General features: G+C 40.2%; 1 protein-coding gene across 5 annotated transcripts in view; it reads right to left on the bottom strand.

Moving 5' to 3' along the window:
- The window catches only part of CAMK4 (calcium/calmodulin dependent protein kinase IV), a 245869-nt gene that overhangs the window by 33226 nt on the left and 192998 nt on the right, over nucleotides 1-19645 (bottom strand). For all 5 annotated transcript variants that reach the window (XM_082723731.1, XM_082723730.1, XM_082723732.1 and 2 more), the window contains 3 exons: nucleotides 19165-19255; nucleotides 17057-17131; nucleotides 2324-2399 (listed from right to left, as the gene is read on the bottom strand). In XM_082723731.1, the coding sequence (XP_082579857.1) occupies nucleotides 2324-2399; nucleotides 17057-17090 (110 nt within the window). In that variant the 5' untranslated portion in view covers nucleotides 17091-17131; nucleotides 19165-19255. The remainder of the gene's footprint in view (nucleotides 1-2323; nucleotides 2400-17056; nucleotides 17132-19164; nucleotides 19256-19645) is intronic.

Here is a 19645-nt window from a genome sequence, read left to right as displayed (position 1 = left end):
GGAAAGGACCTTGACCTTTTTTTTTTTTTTTTTTTTTTTAAGTAGGCTCCCTATCCAGCATGGAGCCCAGCGTGAGCCCTGAACTCACGACCCAGAGATCAAGAACTCGGCTGAGATCAAGCTTAACCAGCTGAGCCACCCAGGAGCCCCAGAACCTTGCAAGACTTTTAAAATTATTTTCAGGACTATGATAAGATGTTTCTCCAACAATTATATTTTTTTCTCTTCATTTTCCCTGGTCAGTGACCACGTCATGGAATTTTATTCATTCCATATTTCAGGTTCTCAGGGTGAATGTGATGTCATTTCTCCGTCTCTCTAAGTTCTTGTACATCCTTAATGCTTTACCCCCCACCCCCCATCACATTTCAGCATGTAATTGCAACTGGTTGGGCACAATAACATTTTAGGGGCAAATCTGATTTGTTATTTGCATAGTGCAATTTTTCATTTAATGTCATTAAGTATGATATGTCACCTACCTAACTCAGGAGCCAACATTTTCTTCCCAGACTAAAAGTGATCTCAAATGTAAGCTATGGGAATTCTATGATGTGGCCCCAGGAATTCATTTTAATGAATTAAGCACTTAATAAGGCAAATACATTACCTAACAGTTTTGCCCTTTCATAAGAAAAAAACATGGTTGTCTACCTCTCCAAATGCTTTTCAAGCTCTAGTATATTTTGGATCCACAAGGAATTCAATACCGAATCTATCTTTTGACATTACATCATAGCAGATGGCTATTTACTGGGTTGCTTGTTAAACCTTTTTGTCTTGGCTCCAGATGACTGAATATACCCAGGTAAACTCAGAGTTTACTAATTTGTCTGAGGATACCCTCCTTACCTTCCTTCTAGCTCTTATTACCTAGACACTGCACTTTCTAAGATAGCTATTAAATTAAACAAACAAACAAAAAATCCAAAACCTCTTTCTGTTATGGACTGAATTGTGTCTCCCTGAAATTCCTATGATGAGAAGTCCTCACCTGATGCTATTTGGAGATGAAGCCTTTGGGCGGTAACTAAGGTTGATGTGGTCGTGGGGGGCGGGGCGCAGCTTTATGATGGGATTAGTGTCCTTAAAAGAAGAGATGCCAAAGAGCTCACATTTTTTTTCTCTGCCATGTGGGTAAAGAATAAGAAGGCAGATGTCTGCAAGCCAGGAAGAGAGCTCTCCTCAGGACTGGACCTCCTGGCGCCCTGACCTCAGACTTCCAATGCCTGGAACTGTGATGAATACAAGCCTGTTGTTGAAGCCACCCTGCCTGCCCGATTAATACACTTTTTTTTTTTAATTTTTAATTTTTTATTAAACATATATTTTTATCCCCAGGGGTACAGGTCTGTGAATCGCCAGGTTTACACACTTCACAGCACTCACCAAAGCACATACTCTCCCCAATGTCCATAACCCCACCCCCCTTCTGCCACCCCCCTCCCCCCAGCAACTACACTTTTTTTTATACCCTATAAAATCTCTTTGTAGATCTGAATGTCCTCCAAATGGCAGCCAAAGCTACTTGTTTTGAATTAAACTCTGGAACTCATGGATATCTTGCTTCTGTGGCTGCTCTTCAGCAGTCTTCTCACACACCCTCACTCCTTGCTTTCCTTCATGCTCCTCTGCTCTTCTACCATCTCCTTGGCAAACTGCCTGAAACCCCTTGGTTATTAGCAGACGGAAGCTCAGGAATGGAGTTTGGGAAATCAGAAAATGTGAGATTTAGTTGTTTTGGTTGTGTGTGTGTGTATGTGTGTGTGTGTGTGTGTGTGTGTGGTTTTTATCAGAGAAATTCAGCTTCTCTTGAGTTTAGGGTATTAAACTCAAGGTCCTTGAGGACCTAACAGAGACAGAAAACAAAACTGATAGCCAAACTGCATTAAAAACACTGCTGACAAGAAATGTCCCTGTCTGGAATTGCTTAGGAGATTAAAGAGCCATTTGCCCTTTAAAAAGGATTCATACTGTATTTTGATGAGACATAAATAAGTAAAACAAGGGCAAGTTTAATAGATGGACCTGAGTTTCCCATTTATTCTTAACATCAAATAGGGAATTGTTCCCCAAATCTGCTATACATTGCCCTGCAGAATGAGGTGCAGAAAAGCCATGGACAGACAGTCTGGCCCCAGGAAAATCAGAGAAGAAAATGCGATGCTTGTTTTTAGAAAAGTCTACCACTAACTACGTTTAGTATGCTGTAGAAAATCACAAAAGTCTAAAGTAATCTTGCTTTTTATGAGGCCTCTAAGTACCTAAGAAATATTACAGCAAAGGCAAATAGTACCCATAGAGATTGCTTTTCTTCACTTACAAGATGTAGGTGATTATTCCTACAGACCACATGTCCACCTCAGGTCCATAGGCGCAGCCTCTAAGAATTTCAGGTGCTGCAGAAAGAATGAATATTGTGTTAAATCCGACTTTAAATTTAAATTTTACATCCCCAAAACAAGCAACAGGTAAGAAATTAATTAACAGAAAGTTCAGAAATAGTTTTGTAATCAATTTTGTCCCCCCAAACCAAAGTATGAGACTACAAATTCTTAACATCTATTTTAATGGGAAAAAGTCAAGTCTTTTTGTGTTTGGGGTGCATAAATATAAAGCTATTAACTTTGATAGTCTACACTGAAGCATCGTTCCAACCAGACAGATCTGCTGTAAAAGATTCCTTTCTTCAAAAGGAGATTTGTAGGCAGAAAACAAAGACAAGTTCCGCAGAGTAAGGGGGAAAAGGCACAGTGATTCTACCTTGAGATCTAGATCTGCTCGGAGCAGGGACATCCATGCATGTGTATATCTGACCGTGTGCAGGGCAGGGAGCAGGGTGGATGGGGTGGGAAGCACTGAGAAGCCTCAAGTGCTGGGAGGCTGGAAGAAGAGTTGGAAGGGGCCCTGATACATGCCCTAGCACTGAGAACTACATGTAGGTCACCTAAGCGCAGCTGTCCCCAGTCAGTTTGGAATTATGCATGAAGGAAGGGGTCTTCTCTGTGCACAACGAACCTGCTCCTATTAGCCCTGCTCACTGTGAAAGTGGAAGGTCTTCTCAGCCATGAAAGGGCCCTGTAGTATAGAATGATGAGATCTTTTCTGTTGGTACTTATGTTGGAGCTGTGAAAATGGAGAGTTAAGTGGGGCCAATCGTTTGCACAGAGAATTGGAGGTGTTATGTTTGCCTAACAAGGAAGAAAAAAGAAAAATAAGGCTCAGACCTGTAGCCCAGAGTGGCCTTTTTCTATTTTGAACAGAAGTGCTGTAAATGTCAGTGGGGTCCCCGAGCTAGGAGCTGACTGATGAATGCTCAGGACTCCCTAAGGGAGGCTTTGGGGATGGGGGCACCACATTCCTCCTTCCAGCTGGAAGCAGGAGAGCAAGGGAGCTGGATTCCTGTCTACACAGGCTGGACATGTCATATTCAGTGTAGACTGTTAAAGTGAGCTCTGGAAGGAAGCTATTCTCCTGGGACTTTGGATGTAACTTAGAAGAAGGAGCCCAGTGGATTTTCCACTGACGGCTTCCCATACTGTCCCTGCATCTCCCTATCCTTTTGCAATCAGGATCTTCTCTTCCCTGTAAAAGTTGTGTTACATAAAATACAGGAGATGAAGAGCCCATACAGTGAAATGAGTGTGCAGTGTAACATACCAGCAGCCACGCAGCAAGATGGACCCTCTAAAGCATAGCATCAGGGGCTAAGAAGTTCTTCTCATCTATAGACACATTATTCCTAGAAATTCTCCCTCTTAGGATTTAATTAGCATAATGAAGAAAAGGCACACTCACTGACAACACTGTTCGTTCTTTTGGGTTAGCTTTTCTTTTCCATGGCAATCTGGTCCCATATCTGGTTCCATTGGGCCCCAACACTGAACTCCCACTTGCAAATCCTTTGCTCATGAGAGTTCAAAGGAAACAGTGGTGGTTAGACCACCACTGTCAGGAGGGCAGCTGCCACTGTCTACGGGGCTGAGGTCTTCCAGTCAGGCAGGAGAACACATGCACACTTGGTACTATTGTTAGTCCTTCCCCACTCAAGTCTTCCTGTCCATGGAGTGCTATCGTGTCCCACACGGACATTTAAACATGCAGAAATATGTTGGGGAGAGTCTTTGACATAATCTGGGACTTGTTTTTACTCTAAAATCTAAGTGAGTTGGATCAGCTGATTTCTAAGTTTACTCTGAGGTTTAAGCTGCTAGCCACCTTGTTATCAGTAGAGGAATCATTACTGATAGTTTACACAAGAAGAGAGGACCTGCACTTTACTTCCAGAACCTGCTGCACTCCCACATTCTTCCTGCGGGAGTGCCTATTACATGCATGGACCCGTGGGGGCAAAGAGCCCTCCGCTTCTGTGCTGTTCAGAGATTAGCACGCTGTTGCAAAGGCCAGGGGCTTTTTCTGGCCATTCTTTTTTTTTTTTTTTTCAGTGTTCCAAGATTCATTGTTTATGCACCACACCCAGTGCTCCATGTAACACGTGCCCTCCTTAATACCCACCACCGGGCTCACCCATGCCCCACCCTTCTCCCCTCCAAAACTGTTTGTTTCTCAGAGTCCACAGTCTCTCATGGTTTGTCTCCCCCTCCGATTTCCCCCAATTCACTTTTCCTTTCCTTCTCCTAATGTCCTCCATGTTATTCCTTATGAAGCCAGCATTACCCTGATCCCTAAACCAGGCAAAGCCCCATCAAAAAGGAGAATTTCAGCCAATATCCCTGATGAATATGGAAGCCAAGATTCTCAACAAGATCCTAGCTAATAGGATCCAACAGTACATTAAAAAGATAATCCATCATGACCAGGTGGGATTCATCCCCGGGATGCAAGGGTGGTTCAACATTTGCAAATCAATCAACGTGATAGGACAAATCAATAAGAGAAGAGAGAAGAACCACATAGTCCTCTCAATTGATACAGAAAATGCATTTGACAAAATACAGCATCCCTTCCTGATTAAAACTCTTCAAAGTATCAGGAGAGAGGAAACATCCATCAACTTAATAAAATCTGTCTATGAAAAACCCACAGCGAATATCATCCTCAATGGGGAAAAGCTCACAGCCTTCCCTTTGAGATCAGGAACATGACAAGGATGCCCACTCTTGCCACTGTTGTTCAACATAGTGTTAGAAGTTCTAGCAACAGCAACCAGACAACAAAAAGAAACAAAATGTATTCAAACTAGCCATTCTTTATAGCTCCCAGGCTAAGTTTCCAAACGAAGTGATTACCACAGAACAAAATTCTTTCTGAATCCACTTTATGGGGCATCTGGGTTTCTTATCTGAAGTGGCAATATCTGACCCTTCCTAGCACTGGGTCTAACTTTACCTCTAGAGGCAAGTCAGTACCTTGTAAAGCATTATTAGGCAGCAATGTGGGCAAACTTCTAGTGTGAAAAGCTAAAGTTTCCCTTAAGAGGTTAACTGAGACAAAAGGAGTACACAATGTTTTTGCCCTTCATCATAAGTTTCTCTTAAAAAGAATTTATAGGGACGCCTGGGTGGCTCAGTTGGTTGAGCAGCTGCCTTCGGCTCAGGTCATGACCCCAGGGTCCTGGGATGGAGTCCCACATCGGGCTCCTTGCTTGGCAGGGAGCCTGCTTCTCCCTCTGCCTCTGCCTGCCTCTCTGTCTGCCTGTGCTCGCTCACTCTCTCTCCCTCTGTATCTGACAAATAAATAAAAATCTTAAAAAAAAAAAAGAATTTATAATATTTACTAATCATAATTCAAAATTTAGGGGAAACAAACTCTAAGCACCTAGACTCAGTCAGGTCCCATTCACAGTTAACCTTTAAATATTTTTTCATTAACATGACCTTGACTTTAAGACCAGTAGAACATACTTTTTTAATGTCTCTGAACCCTTTCTAAGTGCCAAAGATTTCTAGAATAAACTTCAGACTTCAGCATACCAGTACTACAAGTCTTCAAGATATCAAATATCCTTGTGGTGGATTTTATAAGTTTGTGATTTTCTTAAGGTGAAACATAGTTGATTACTTCCAACTTAGTTCAAGAAAAGACATTAACTAGTGTGCCTTTTAGTGCTATAAGCAGTCCCAATGGTCCTTCCTGTCTTTTCTCACCTCATTGCCAAAACAAACAAATAAACAAACAAAATAAAGTAGGGGAGAAAATCATTTCAAGGTGTGATCTAGTTTTTAAAAAGGTATTTAAAATAATTTAGAATCATCTTTTCTAAAAATAGTTGATAACCCTTTATTGATTTTTCTGGCTGTCTTCTAAGTGGGTCCAAGTTTTCTGCCACTTCCTAAACTTTTATCCTTCATGTCATTGCTCATTAACGCTAAATGCTACAGAGCTCCCAGGACACTTCATACTCTAAGCTCCAGTATAGAATGATTTTGGCAAATGGTCTTAGAATTGCCAAGATACCAGACTTCACGTTTTAAAAAGCAATTTTAATGGAATATAAAATTCATATTAAAAATGCAAACTTTAGTGATAATTATTTACCAACATCCCATTTAGATCTCAAGAGTGCTGATTTTTTGGTAAGATCATGGTACCATGAAAACATCTAGAGACTGGGGCTCCTGGGGGTCCATCTACAGGCTGGGGTGAATTTCATTTTCTTAAATAAATCCACTGTAATCAGTTTTAGGAATGGTCCTACATAAAAAGCATGGGGTATGTCTTACAGCACACTGATAGGGACCACTGATGCTAGGTTTCCCCTCTTTTTCTAAAGCCATCGGGATGATTTTGGTCACTGACTGTACCTTTATTTTGTTAATCCCTCGTGACCTACTGAGTTAAAACTACAGAGTGATATTCTGTACCCGAAGACTTCTTTCCAACTACTGTTGACTGTTTGGAGAAAGACAAATCCAAGGGACACTATGTGAATGAAGTCCATATGTTCATTCATTTACTCATTAAACAAATCATCAACTATTTATTAAATGCCTGCTGTATGACGGACTGCATTGGGTAGTAATGGAGGAGTAATGGGGAGTTCAAGAGGACAAGTCTTTGCCATCATGGAGCTTACAGTTGGGTGGGGAAGGAAGACATTGATCCAGAAAACCCATGAAGAAATGCAAAGTGGTAAATGGAAGTGCTTGGAGGGCCTTTCTAATAGAGGGCTACCTGCTCAGAAAAATCAGAGAGGGTGAGTAGAGAAAGCGAAGTTTAAACTGAGATGTGAAGGGCTAGAGCAGTGAGCGAGGCAAAGGGAGAGGGTGGAGGGGGAAGTTTGAGGGCAAAGGGAGTGGGTGAGCAAAGACAGTGGGAAGTGGGTTGGCTGGAGCAAGCATGCAGGCACAGACTTCGTGGTGGGCAGGAGCAAGGGGGCTTAAGGAACTGGGGCAGCCAGTGTGGCTGGAGGTGCAAAGCCAGGTCCTACTGAGATGAGTCCCTGCCAGGCAGCTCAAGGCCAGACCACAGATTCCAATAGGTCAGGGCTTTTGTTTGTTTGTATGTTTTAAATTCTCTCCAATGCTTTTGTTTTAGTGATTCCCAACATATGAGGGAAAAACTATTTCATCTTAAAGCCAGAATCTGACTTTGCAGCATTAGGCCCCCTCCTATAGCTGAGGGAAAACTCCTATAGCTTTTCACTTGTAGAGGCTTGTCTTGAATTCCAGAGTTCTCTGGGGACCACAAAAGTCCATGGCATCTAGAAGTCCCTCTAAACTTTGCCTCTGAGGAGTGAACACTGTAGAAGGAGGAGAAAAAGGGATTTATCTGAAGCAGAAGAACAGTGTTTGGAAATTTCTCCCCTTATTGTTCTGAATGTGGCTAGGAACCCGGAGGAGAAGGCGGGCAGGGCAGCCTCCTATAGGCAGCAGCAGTGCCCACAGCTGGGCAGACTACATTGTACCTTCCTCAGCATGAGTACCATGTGTGGTCCTTTGTCACAGTGTCACATATATTTGGTGAGAACGGGGAACAAAATTTTAAGCTCTGTCAAGTGTAGTTTATGCTTTGACAGCAGAGAAGACAGGCAATGTCCTAGTGCAGTTTGCTAAGTGTTGTAACGAAGGTGTGAATCAGACTGGGAAACAGTTGCAATGTTTCCAGAAGGGGTTGCCTCTGGCTAGGAGCAGCCTTGTCAGTTTACTACAGTAAATCTCAGAAGAGTTCCATACTGCTGTTCCATGGTGTGAAAGGTTGAGAAGGACTGAGGAGACATTTGGGGCTTCTGTCATTTTGGTTATCTATGACTTGTTAGTGTAGACCAAGAAAGAAGTCTGAAGGATGCTTTGAAACCCAAGTGGTATAACATATGTTCTAAAGCATCTTTTCCATTTTCCTGGGCTCTTGATCTTTTATACCACAAATATCAGTCACTCCAACTTGCACTTAATATTTTTCATTTAAACTGTTTAAAAAAGTCTTCCTTGCCACACGGATTACGTGGTATTTCTCTTCATATAAATCTTATAAATGGGTGAAGAATGATAGCCTGTTTATTTTCCTCAGCTTATTTTTTATTTTTTTAAATAATACCCTGAAGAGAAAATCAAATATCTGAGAACACCTAAGTACTTTCAGAAGAGGAGAAAATAAACACAACCTATTTTTATTACCTTGGGAAAGTTCCATTTCTATGAAATTCACTTTTCTATGATCCCACAGAGCCCTCCCATCTTAGAGTAATCACTATTTGTTCCAAATCTTAATCAGACTGAGTCTCTTGCTCACTTTAAAGTTGTGATGAATGCTGGCCCAGGAACAGCAAAGATGTATTAACTGTTGAAAAGTTGCTTTTCCATTTTTGTGAGGAGGTGGAGTGTGAGTAAATAAACCCAACTCATCCTAATATTAACATCATACAAGAATCTTTTTTGGATATGGAGATACAGATAGAAAGTGATGGATGTGGACTCTGAACTCTGTTAAGGATGGCAAATACCACGTTTTTCTCTAAAGGAGCTATGAATCTCACTGATAATTATCACTAATAATTCTTTTGAAATATTTTCATTTTATGCATATCCTTTCTCCAACAACATTCTAAAATGGAACATTTTGTGGGTGTTCAGGGCCCAAAGAATACATTTTAAGCAAATCTCCTACCCACTTGTCATCAGTCACCCTTCCTGTGACCGCTTCTCCCCTACATTCCGCCCTCACATGTGTAATAATAGAGCTGAGTCCTCAGCTCTGAATTCTCTGGCACGGCTGGTTTTGTTCCTGAAGTTGTCACTTACACTCATAGAGAGGGAAGCACAGGAAGTGATTTATGGTGGGGGACCCAGAAGCCAAGGATGACCAGCACATTAAAAGACTGCTTCTAAACCAAAGGAACATGAAAAGTGGGAGGATGATGTTGGTGACAATCTCTATGGACTCAATTTTATAAGGCATCTTGGGCTGGAATATATTTGGTTAACTTAGATTGAATTAAGTGCTTGCCATAATCCTCAACACAGTTTTACACATATAAAACATATAGACAGACCACGTAATATTTTTAATGCCACACACCATGTATCTGCTGGGTGATACAGAGATGAGCAGAACTCTTCATCCCTTTCCCTTCCTGATGGCCCCGAATCCCGAGACACAAGTCAGTCAGCCTCTGGGGCCATTTCTGAGCCAGAGAGGCAGGCCCTCCTACTGCTGACAGCTTCAGATGTTAGACTATTGTCTTGTACATTGTGGCTCCATATCTGTACCTTACAGCATCCATTCATAATTCCTAATTCTGTCCTATGATGCTGCTTCCTTCACTATCTGATGTTCTTTGATTAATGAATGTGGTTCCTTCTCTCTGGCCTGCTGATGGGGACGTTCGTTGCTTTGGGATCAGTTTGGGTTGTTTCTCTTTCTGCCTTGAGGATGCTAGAGAATCTTGTGACTTCGCACAGCATCTATATGCTGAAAGGGCTCACATTGATATCAATAGCCATGTCCCTGCTCCTGAACATTAAATATATCCTTCTGCCCACGTGTCACCTCCACCTGGATCTCTCACAGTCCCCCAAATACAAATATCAAGTATCAAAATCAACAAGCCCCAATCCCTTTGTTTCCAAGGTCCTCCCCACCTCAGTTAATGTGAACTCTATCCTTGCAGTTGGAGCTCTTTGGTCCTCTCTCCTACCTATTTTTTTCTCCCCTTGTCACTGCACTCCACCCAACTGCCTCCTTCCTGGACCTACAGACACCGACACATGTTTTTGCTCTAGGGTTGGTGTGCTCTGTCCCCTCTATCTAGAGTGTTTCTTTCCACAGACTCCACATGGTTTGCTCTCTCCCTTTCCTCTTTCAAGTCTCTGTTCTTCTGCTCCCTTCTCCAGTGAAGCCTTCCTTGATCAGCCTGTTTGTGGCAGCCCAAGCTCCCAGCACTTCCTTTCCTCTTTCCCAACTCCACAGAAATCATAACCTCTTTCTATATACTGACACACTCATTTTATTATTTGTCTTCTTCCACTAAAATATGCCATTCTTAAAGAGGAGCTTTTGTTAGTTTGTTTTACCACTTTATCTTAGCACCTAGAATAGTGCCTGGTGCATAGTAGGAACTCAATAAATATTTATTAAATGAAAAAAGACTGAATAGCTACACAACCAAAGTTCCACACAATACGCTTTGTTTAGGTCAGTACCAAACCAATATAAAACTCCAAGAGGCTCATTTTCCTCTAGAATTAAAACCTCCAAGATAGCTTAAAATAAGCCTGCACTCCACCAGCTGAGCCCCTGTCCTCTGCAAGGTTAAGAACAAGATGAGCTATGGCCTTTCCTCGCCATTCCTGTATCTGTCCCTAAACCCACTTTTTCCCTTTGCCTGGCGTTTGTTCATTTGGATCAAGTGTTGTAGTCATATGGCCGTTGGCGACACAGTCTATCTTAGGGAGAAAGAAGGGCCACGGTATCAAAAGGGAGATGAACCTGGACCCGCTTTAGCCACCTGCTGAGAATTCTCTGCTTGCTTCCTCTCACATTTCCTGCTCTTTCCCATGGTTAGCTAGCCCCACAGGAACCCCATGTATACACATCAGCCTGCCAAGCATTATATTTATATTATAATTTATATTACATATAAATTATATATATTCGCAATTGATATTTTACTATGTACTCTTCTGTTTTTTTTTCTTAAACTCACTATAAAAAGGAAGTCATCGTTGTGGGTATTTCCTTAATTCTCAGTGAGATCATCCCTTAGGTGGTTAGATTACCAATGTATCATAATACTCTTATTTCACCTTAGCTCTTTAGTCCTCCAGAAGTGAACAAAATACAGCTTTTATGAAGCTATACTGAAAGCATATAGTTTAGATTATTAGATTTGCTTTTTTTACTTCACTTAAATTTTTCTACATTGGTCATATAAGTGTTTGTTCATGCAGACACAAGTCTCTTCTGTTTGACTCCAGGCTGTTGAGGAATTATCTTTAATTTCAGTATAGTGAACATAAGAAGTTATTTCTTTAAAACATAACAATGTGGGAGCAACACAAGATTATCACTCTTACGCGACCCTGGCAAATGCCAACAGAAAATAAATTCTGAACAGCTTCTAGACCCTGTAAATGGAACTTGGACAGGCAGATAAAAATATGAAATATGAACATACATAGTTTAATTAACTGAGCTTATGAATTAGAAATTAGTATTAGGAATACTCTTTTATCTCACCCTTTACCATATTGTTTTCTTTTCTATTCTAACAAACAGCTTGTTCTTCCTTTCTGTGATTGACATGGGTAGGGTGAACAAGCACAGACTTCAAGCCTTAAATAGCTAAACCAGTCAAGACATTTTGGTTGTATACACTGTGGCCCATTTATCAAGAGCCATGACCTAATGGATTTTGGGGGGGGGGGGGGTTGTTTTTTTCTGTTTTTTGAGACCTATTTCTTTTCCCAGCAACAAGATGTGGGGAATTTCTTCATGGTTATTTCAGAGCACTACTCATTGATTTCATTTATCTGGATCACAGATTTTAATTTTCTGGCCTGGAGTTTATTTTCAACTGGGCACATTTCCCAGGAAATAATGAGTATTTGCTTAAACACACAGCATCTGTGATTTTTCTTTTGCAATTCACTTATAGGAGAACCCTCTGTTATTAATAGCCTGGGGCAAAGGTTCCATGAATGAAACTGAATGGGTGGCTTTTCACTTGTGTATTTCCTGACAAATGACAGATGGTATAATATAAATACCCACTCCCTCAAAAGATGTAACTGAGAAAGCCTTTCAGTAAAGGTAGAAACTAGACCCAGTGTACTTGAGGCTAACTGACCTGGGATGGAATTATCCTTACAACAAGCAAGGAAACAAGCTCACACCTCTCCTCTCCATCAATTATACGGGCTTCAGACCCCTTTTTAAGTCAAATGTAAAGTCTTTGTGTAAGTCGTGCTTTCTGTAGGATGGCAGTGATTTCCACCAGTCTTGCACTTGGCTCTCATTTCCAACTCATTCTATCAATGGGCAGATTCCTCCCCACCTAAGTATTCTCAGAGAAGACACACCACCCCATGATAGTACTCACATGGGGTGTGGGGAGAAAGGCTAGAACTGAGGGACCCTCAAAGGGGCTTCAGCCTTGCCTATGAACAGTCTGTTTCTAAGACAGATGAATAGAAATATTATTTTATTGATTTTTTTTAAGAGTTTAAACTCTGCATCTTTCTTCTGCTCTAGATCATCCACCTCCTGTGCCTTGGTGTCACTGTGACGTCTGTTTTTCCCTAACTCAGCCCTCCAGTGTTTTCTGTGTTACTATACACAGGTGGATTCTTAAAATCCTGACCCCAACTCTAGTCTCACTTTGAGTAAAATTTAACATATTTCCTTTGGGAAATATGTATGTATGAAGAAATACATGTTTATTTATATATAATTTGGACCTTGACCTTGTAATTAAACACATCAAACTTACTTATTTTTGAATTCCAAGCCTGCCTCAACCTACATAATAGTAATTCCACACACATGTTTTGCACTTCAGAGTCCACAGAGCACTTCTATTTTTCCCTCTCAATCCTTCCTCCCTCCACCCCCAGCTTCCTTTCTGCTTTCTCAGTCTTTTCCTAGAGCAAATTACGGCTTCCTGGTGAGCCTCTATGTAGAGCATAGCAGAAGGATTATATGGATCACATTCAGTCAACCAATTTCCTCCTTCCCCATTACATAGCCTTTAGGGTGATGTGGGTATCTGCCGGGAAATTAAATAGTAAACGGAAAATAAGCCTCCATTATTAGATGGCATTATCTGTATGATGGGCCTGTTTATGGCAATGACAGGAGTCTGAAATAGTATTTTTTTTTTAAGATTTTATTTATTTATTTGACAGACAGATCACATGTAGGCAGAGAAGCAGGCAGAGAGAGAGGAAGGGAAGCAGGCTCCCCGCTGAGCAGGGAGCCCAATGCGGGATCATGACCTCAGCCGAAGGCAGAGGCTTTAACCCACTGAGACACCCAGGCGTCCCTGAAATAGTATTTTTATAATCATTTTATATTTGAAAAATAAATGACTAGATGGAGAACCGGTTGAATACATTATTCTGAGAAGCTATTCATAGGAATGACAGCAAGCACCCTGTGTGTAGATTTCTGACATCAGAAGGACAGGAAAGAGAATTTATAATAGCTTTCTAATTTGTCTTCTTTTGAACTTTTTCTCCCTCTGTCACAATGTAATTATCAAGATATCTGTAAGATACAGATTTGATTTGAAAATATAATTACACTGATAAAAACCTTTGCTGGATCACTATTATCTACCAATAAAAGTCTGAATTCCTTAGCCTGATTTATAGATTATTTTAAAAAATATGGTCCATCCTATTTTTCCAAGTCTATCTGTACCCTCTGTACCAAAAACTCTATATTGCAATCGTGTAAAATGAGAAAGTAACCAACAGTCCTTGAACTTGCCAGATGCTACCACTCCTCTATGACTTTTCTCTTCCTTTGCCTGCTTATAAAGAATACCTTGTGGCTACCTCTTCACTTGAACTGCTACTCAACTTTCAGAGTCCAGCTCAAATGCCCTCCTCTGTAAAAACCTCTTTAGCGAAGATGTTTTCCCTCTTCCCTGTATCCTTAAGCCTTTAGCTCAAACACAGAACTTAGCATAACAAACTTTGATTTATTGTATATGAGTATTTCTTCTTTAATAGCCTATGAAATCCGGGAAGGACAAGACCATATGGGTGTTCACTCTTGTAATCTCAGTGCCTAACATGGAGTCTATTAGACATCCAATGTTCATTTTATCAATGAATAAATCAGTCACTCATAGAATGACTATTCTGTAAGGCTGCAAGAAAGAACTGCTCTTATCACTATTATCAAAGCCACTGAAATGATGCTAGTGTAAGCTCTTCCTGAACTTCCCATTTCAAGGCTGCTAACTCTTGGAGAGTTGCTCCAACCTACCTATCTCTTTGGAATAGTAGGTGTTTGCTTTCAGATAATGATTACTAAACTGCCCATCAGCTTTTCTCTTTTGGGAAATCCTTACTTTGTTTTATCATTCTTTTGTCAATTCTCTTTAAATGCTTTTATCAAGTGGTCAGCAGTTAGTACTCACAAACGGGCAACCCCATCTGGAACATGGTACTAAATTCAGGGTTCTTTTTATCCTTCATAGCCATGGAAGTGTAGAGAGTCATGAAAGAAATACAGGAGGATGATAAATAAGGACATACGAACTAGAGAAAGGGGAAATATCTATGGCACCATTAGAAGGAATGGGTCATACACAGGTTGTCAGCTAACAGTTCTAAGGAAAATATATAAAAACAAAACAAAAAGATGCCTAAAGGGAACATGGCATATTTCAATGGGTTTTGTTCTAGGAATGAGAATCCTACTCTTTAATAAAGTCTGTGGTAGAGCTAGTGGGCTGTCTAACGTGTTACTCATACTTAGTAAAAGTACCCTGAATCCATTTGGAGCATCAACATGTCCACCTGAAGGACATGGAGGCTGTAACTGAGGACCGGCCAAAACAATGTAAGTGAAAGTGACGTGGAGCTTCAGCAAGTCTTTTTAACAGTGAAAAGGTATACTCTCCCCCTCTTCCCTTCCTGTCACATGGAATGCAGATGTAATGAGTGATTTCAAACAGACATTTTGGACTCCGAGGACACATGCAAAAGAATGCTAGAGCCAGACAGAAAAGATCTGGATCCTTGGCACTGAGACCTACAGAGCCATAGCTGCAGAATCCATGAGCGTTGTCTTTCTCTAGACTTCTAACATGAGAGAAATCAACTTCTACCTTAAGCCGCAGTTACCTGGAGTTTTCTGAATTTACTCCTAATTGATAAGCTACTCTTGTTGTCGAGGAGTTTAAGATCCAGAACAAAAATATTTGGTACAATGTAAATGCTTAACAAAAAGACAGGTATACTTAATTCTGTGTAATCATTGGGTTTATGAACAATTGAGCTACAAGGAAATAATATTTTAGATTCACTAGGGAAGCTAACTAGTTAAAAGCAAACATAAAATGTTTATGTGATTATGGAAACATGGAAAAAGACGAAGAAGAATGCATAAGGCTATTAATACTGATTACACATACGTGGATTTTTACTTCTTACAATGATCAAGCAATACTTTGAGATTTAAAATGTTAAAATAAAAAATATTTCAGGGGCATCTTCCTAGCTCAGCATGGGGTTCTTGGGGTTGTGAGATTGAGCCCCACACTGGATTTAGAGATTACTTAAAAATAAAATCTTAAAAAAATATTTTAAGCTGTAAGTAATAACTGATAGATATTTTTATGAAAGAAAATTATGTTGATTTTACCTATATTGCTTTTTTGAAGAGAGAATTTTATAAATCTGTTTTTAGGGCCTTGGCTATCTGCATTCTCATCTCTGACCCATAACAACTAGATATGGAATCTTAGGAAAGTCATACTCTGGAACTCAAAATGAGAATGTTAAAGCTTCTTCTAGCTACAAAGCTGGGAATTTAATCATATATTTGTTTCACTGGATATCTAATTGTGCCTTCTACAGTCTGATTTCCATGAATTCAGAAGCTGTTAAAATGAGTTAGTTATGTGTGAGGACAGTCACACAGTCCATCTCTAGAGACTGGGGACTCTGCTGGGGAACCCCACCTGAAGCCCTGGTCTTAGTAAGGCTAGAAAAGCGCCATCAATAAGAACTAGGGATTACCCCATTCTCTCTGTTATCCTATATGCCCTTTAAATTAATGACATACTCTCTCCGCACACACTCCCCCCCAAATAAAAGCAAATAAGGAAAGTGACTGAGGGCTCATGGCTCTATTTCTGACCAGAAACAAAGCTTTTCCCTTGTTCTCTTTCTTGGTGACTGTCCTTCTACTCCTAAGGGACTTAAGAATAGTTACTGTCCCGGGCACCTGGGTGGCTCAGGGGGTTAAAGCCTCTGCCTTCGGCTCAGGTCATGATCTTAGGGTCCTGGGATTGAGCCCCGCATCGGGCTCTCTGCTCAGCATGGAGCCTGCTTTCCTCTCTTTCTCTGCCTGCCTCTCTGCCTGCCTCTCTGCCTGCTTGTGATCTCTGTCTGTCAAATAAATAAGTTAAAAAAAAAAAAAAAGAATAGTTACTGTCCAAAAGACAGGTGCAGAGCACCCAATCCTTACGCCCTGAGGCTCCCTCTTTCCCTGTTAAGAGGGGTACCCTAAAACCAACATCACTGAACGCTTCATGGAGAAAAAGAAGTGCTCTGAGTATCATTTTTATGTGCCTTCCTCATGGAGACTCACATCACATTGTAAGCATTTTAAAGATTTATTTTTCATTTTCTGGAGAGAGAGAGAAGAGTAGGGGGAAAGTCAGAGGGTGAGGGAGGGGGAGAATCCCAAGCCTGCTCCCCAGTGAGTGCAGAGGCTGACATAAGCCTGGATCCCACAGCCCTGAGATCATGAATTGAGCCAAAATCAAGAGTCAGACACCTAACCGACCCTGCCACCCAGGCGTCACCCACCTTGTAAGCATTTTAAATAGAGATATTAGGAGTTTAAAAATTAGATCCCTAAATAAAAGTAGATTTCAAATAACAGTAAAAGTAAACATCAATATTAAAGAGCATACCGCAGTACCCTGGGGTTCCACACACTGTCTTCATGAGTACTTGATGTTCCACAATTTTAGAGAGTCCAAAATCAGCTAACAACACAAGAGAAAAATTTAATGAAACAAGTCTTTTCTCAGCTTTTATAAGATGACAGAATACTTTTACTATTTACTCTTCAAAATAAAACGAACTCATTTGTTTTTGCTTGTTTTGGTATCTGGTGATGGGAGAAGGGAGGAATGAAGAAGGGGACAAGTCATCTGGGAGAAGAAACTGAAAAAAAAATTTGAATCTTGCTTTAAATTGGAGAAAAATATGACTCCCAAATACATTTTATGCTCTCCTCTATAAATCCCAGCTTTAGGCAAATAAGATACTTATTTTTGAAATAACAGTTGTAACATATATTTTGTCTCATCTTAACTCTGAGATTTATGAAACAGTAGCTCTAAAGTACAACATAGAATTAGTGATATAGAATTAGTAATCCATGGGGAGAAATCAAAATAAAAAAATAGGTTTTTGTGAATGTCAAAGACAGGAGCAGAAAGATCAAAAGGTTCATTCTGTTTCAAATGTGTATCTTATGGATAAGGATTTACTCTCATATGAGGAATATATAACACTTTTTTCCCCCCAAGAATCCTCTTTATTTATTCTTCAGAATATTACTTAGGTAAAACACTACCCAAAGTTGCTACCATTATAGTCTATTTGCTGGGCTACTTCTCTCTCACTCAGGAAACATCAGGAAACCACTGAAGGCCATTCTTCAAGAGAGGCAGGTGCAGAATTGATGCCATTTTCGACTTCAAAGATAAACCCACATTTCCACGGAGGTGCTGATCCTTATCAGGGAAAGCAGCAGGAAGTCCTTCAGAAAGAAAGCCTCTCCTGTCTAAATTAGTATCCATCCATCCATTTAAAGAAATTTCTTTAAGGATAAAATCTTTGAAATTGATGTCAAAGGAAATGGAAGTCTCCCTGCTGTTCCCTGCCTTTCAGGAGTGATTAGAAGAACAAGCTGGCTGCCTAGCAGGACTTTGGTATTTTTTTCTTTGGGTTCTTGCATTCATAAAGCACATTATGTTGTCTGGGCTCTTCCATGATATGTATAAGTTAATTTTCAAAGGTGTTAACACTTCTAATGCAGTGAACTTATCAGATTAACATTACACAGGCCAGCCACCAAAAGAACAATGTCCTTCAGAGGATTTAACAGATTCTGCTAAGGAGAATTCCTATAAAATAAGTTCTGTTATTACTATTTGCAAGCGAAAAGACAGGGGAAATAACATTTAATACACTTTTTCCTAAAATGCTGATTTAAAGAACTCTTTGAGTAGACTGGAATTACACAAAGTTCATCCTCGTAGTTCTTCAAAATGCTTATTGGAATAAAAAGCAAGGTTCCCAAAGTCAAGGCAGGCTTGGGAAAAGCCTAACACACTAATTTAGACGTCAGTTTACACATTAGCATTTTTAGAGTTCTGGTTAGTCCTGCAGAAATAAAAAATTTGTTTAAGTTGGCATTTCCTAACTTATTTCACCAACCTTAGCACTTCTGCAAACCACTCCCACCTCCCCCAAAGCAAATTAGAATATTTACTCTGGTTCCCTCAGTTGAGGAACCGCTATTCTGTGGAGTGCACTTTGGGAAAGACAGACCTCAATTTATCTCTGTTCATGTAAACAAGTGACTCAGACCCTAATTCACTGATATGTACTAAGCATTTTGTGTCAAAGCTCTTGAATATCTAAAATTAAGCTCCAACTAATTTATGGAATAAAAAGTAACAAAAAAAGAAGTGTTATGTTATCTGTGATTTTCCTCTATATAAACTTACAAAATACACCATCGCCTTTCGAAGTCCCTGCTATTTCCAAGAGCTATGTTTCCTTTGTGTCCAGAACTGGAGCACCAACTTCTAGGCACTGATTCCAGATCACTATATCAGGAAAGGACTACAGACTTCCAAAGCAATGCGTTATTCCTTTACAGACACCAAATATCCAAGGAAATTAAATGGAGGCAAAACTAGATGGAACAATATTTTTAAATTCCATGGAATACATTTCTTCTGCTCTGGGAAAGGGGTCATAAGACTTCATGAAATGTCCTCACCTATTTTGAGTGGTGCATCTGGGGCTGGAGTTGCATAGAGAAGATTCTCTGGTTTGAGATCACGATGGACAATCCCATTTTCATGTAGGTACTAAATAGGGAACATAATGGAGTAACATTCCAGTAACTGTATTTATGGTTCCAACATTTATGTTTAATCTTTTCAGAATTAGAATATCCTTTACTATGTTATATGATTCAAAACACACACATATGATCATTTAAAAATAAACACCATGAAAGAAAATAAGTTTATACTATATATAATTTAAGAACAGCTTATATACAGTTACCTAAAGTGAAATGCAGTTTAATTTTTTTAAATATATTTTTAAAGACTTTTATTTATTTATTTGACAGAGAGAGATCACAAGTAGGCCGAGAGGCAGGCAGAGAGAGAAGGGGAAGCAGGTTCCCTGCAGGGCAGAGAGCTGGATGCGGGCCTTGATCCCAGGACCCTGAGATCATGACCTGAGCCGAA

The sequence above is a fragment of the Mustela nivalis genome, assembly GCF_964662115.1.
Source record: "Mustela nivalis genome assembly, chromosome: 3".
Lineage (NCBI taxonomy): Eukaryota > Metazoa > Chordata > Mammalia > Carnivora > Mustelidae > Mustela > Mustela nivalis.
This window is presented reverse-complemented; position numbering and strand designations above follow the sequence as displayed.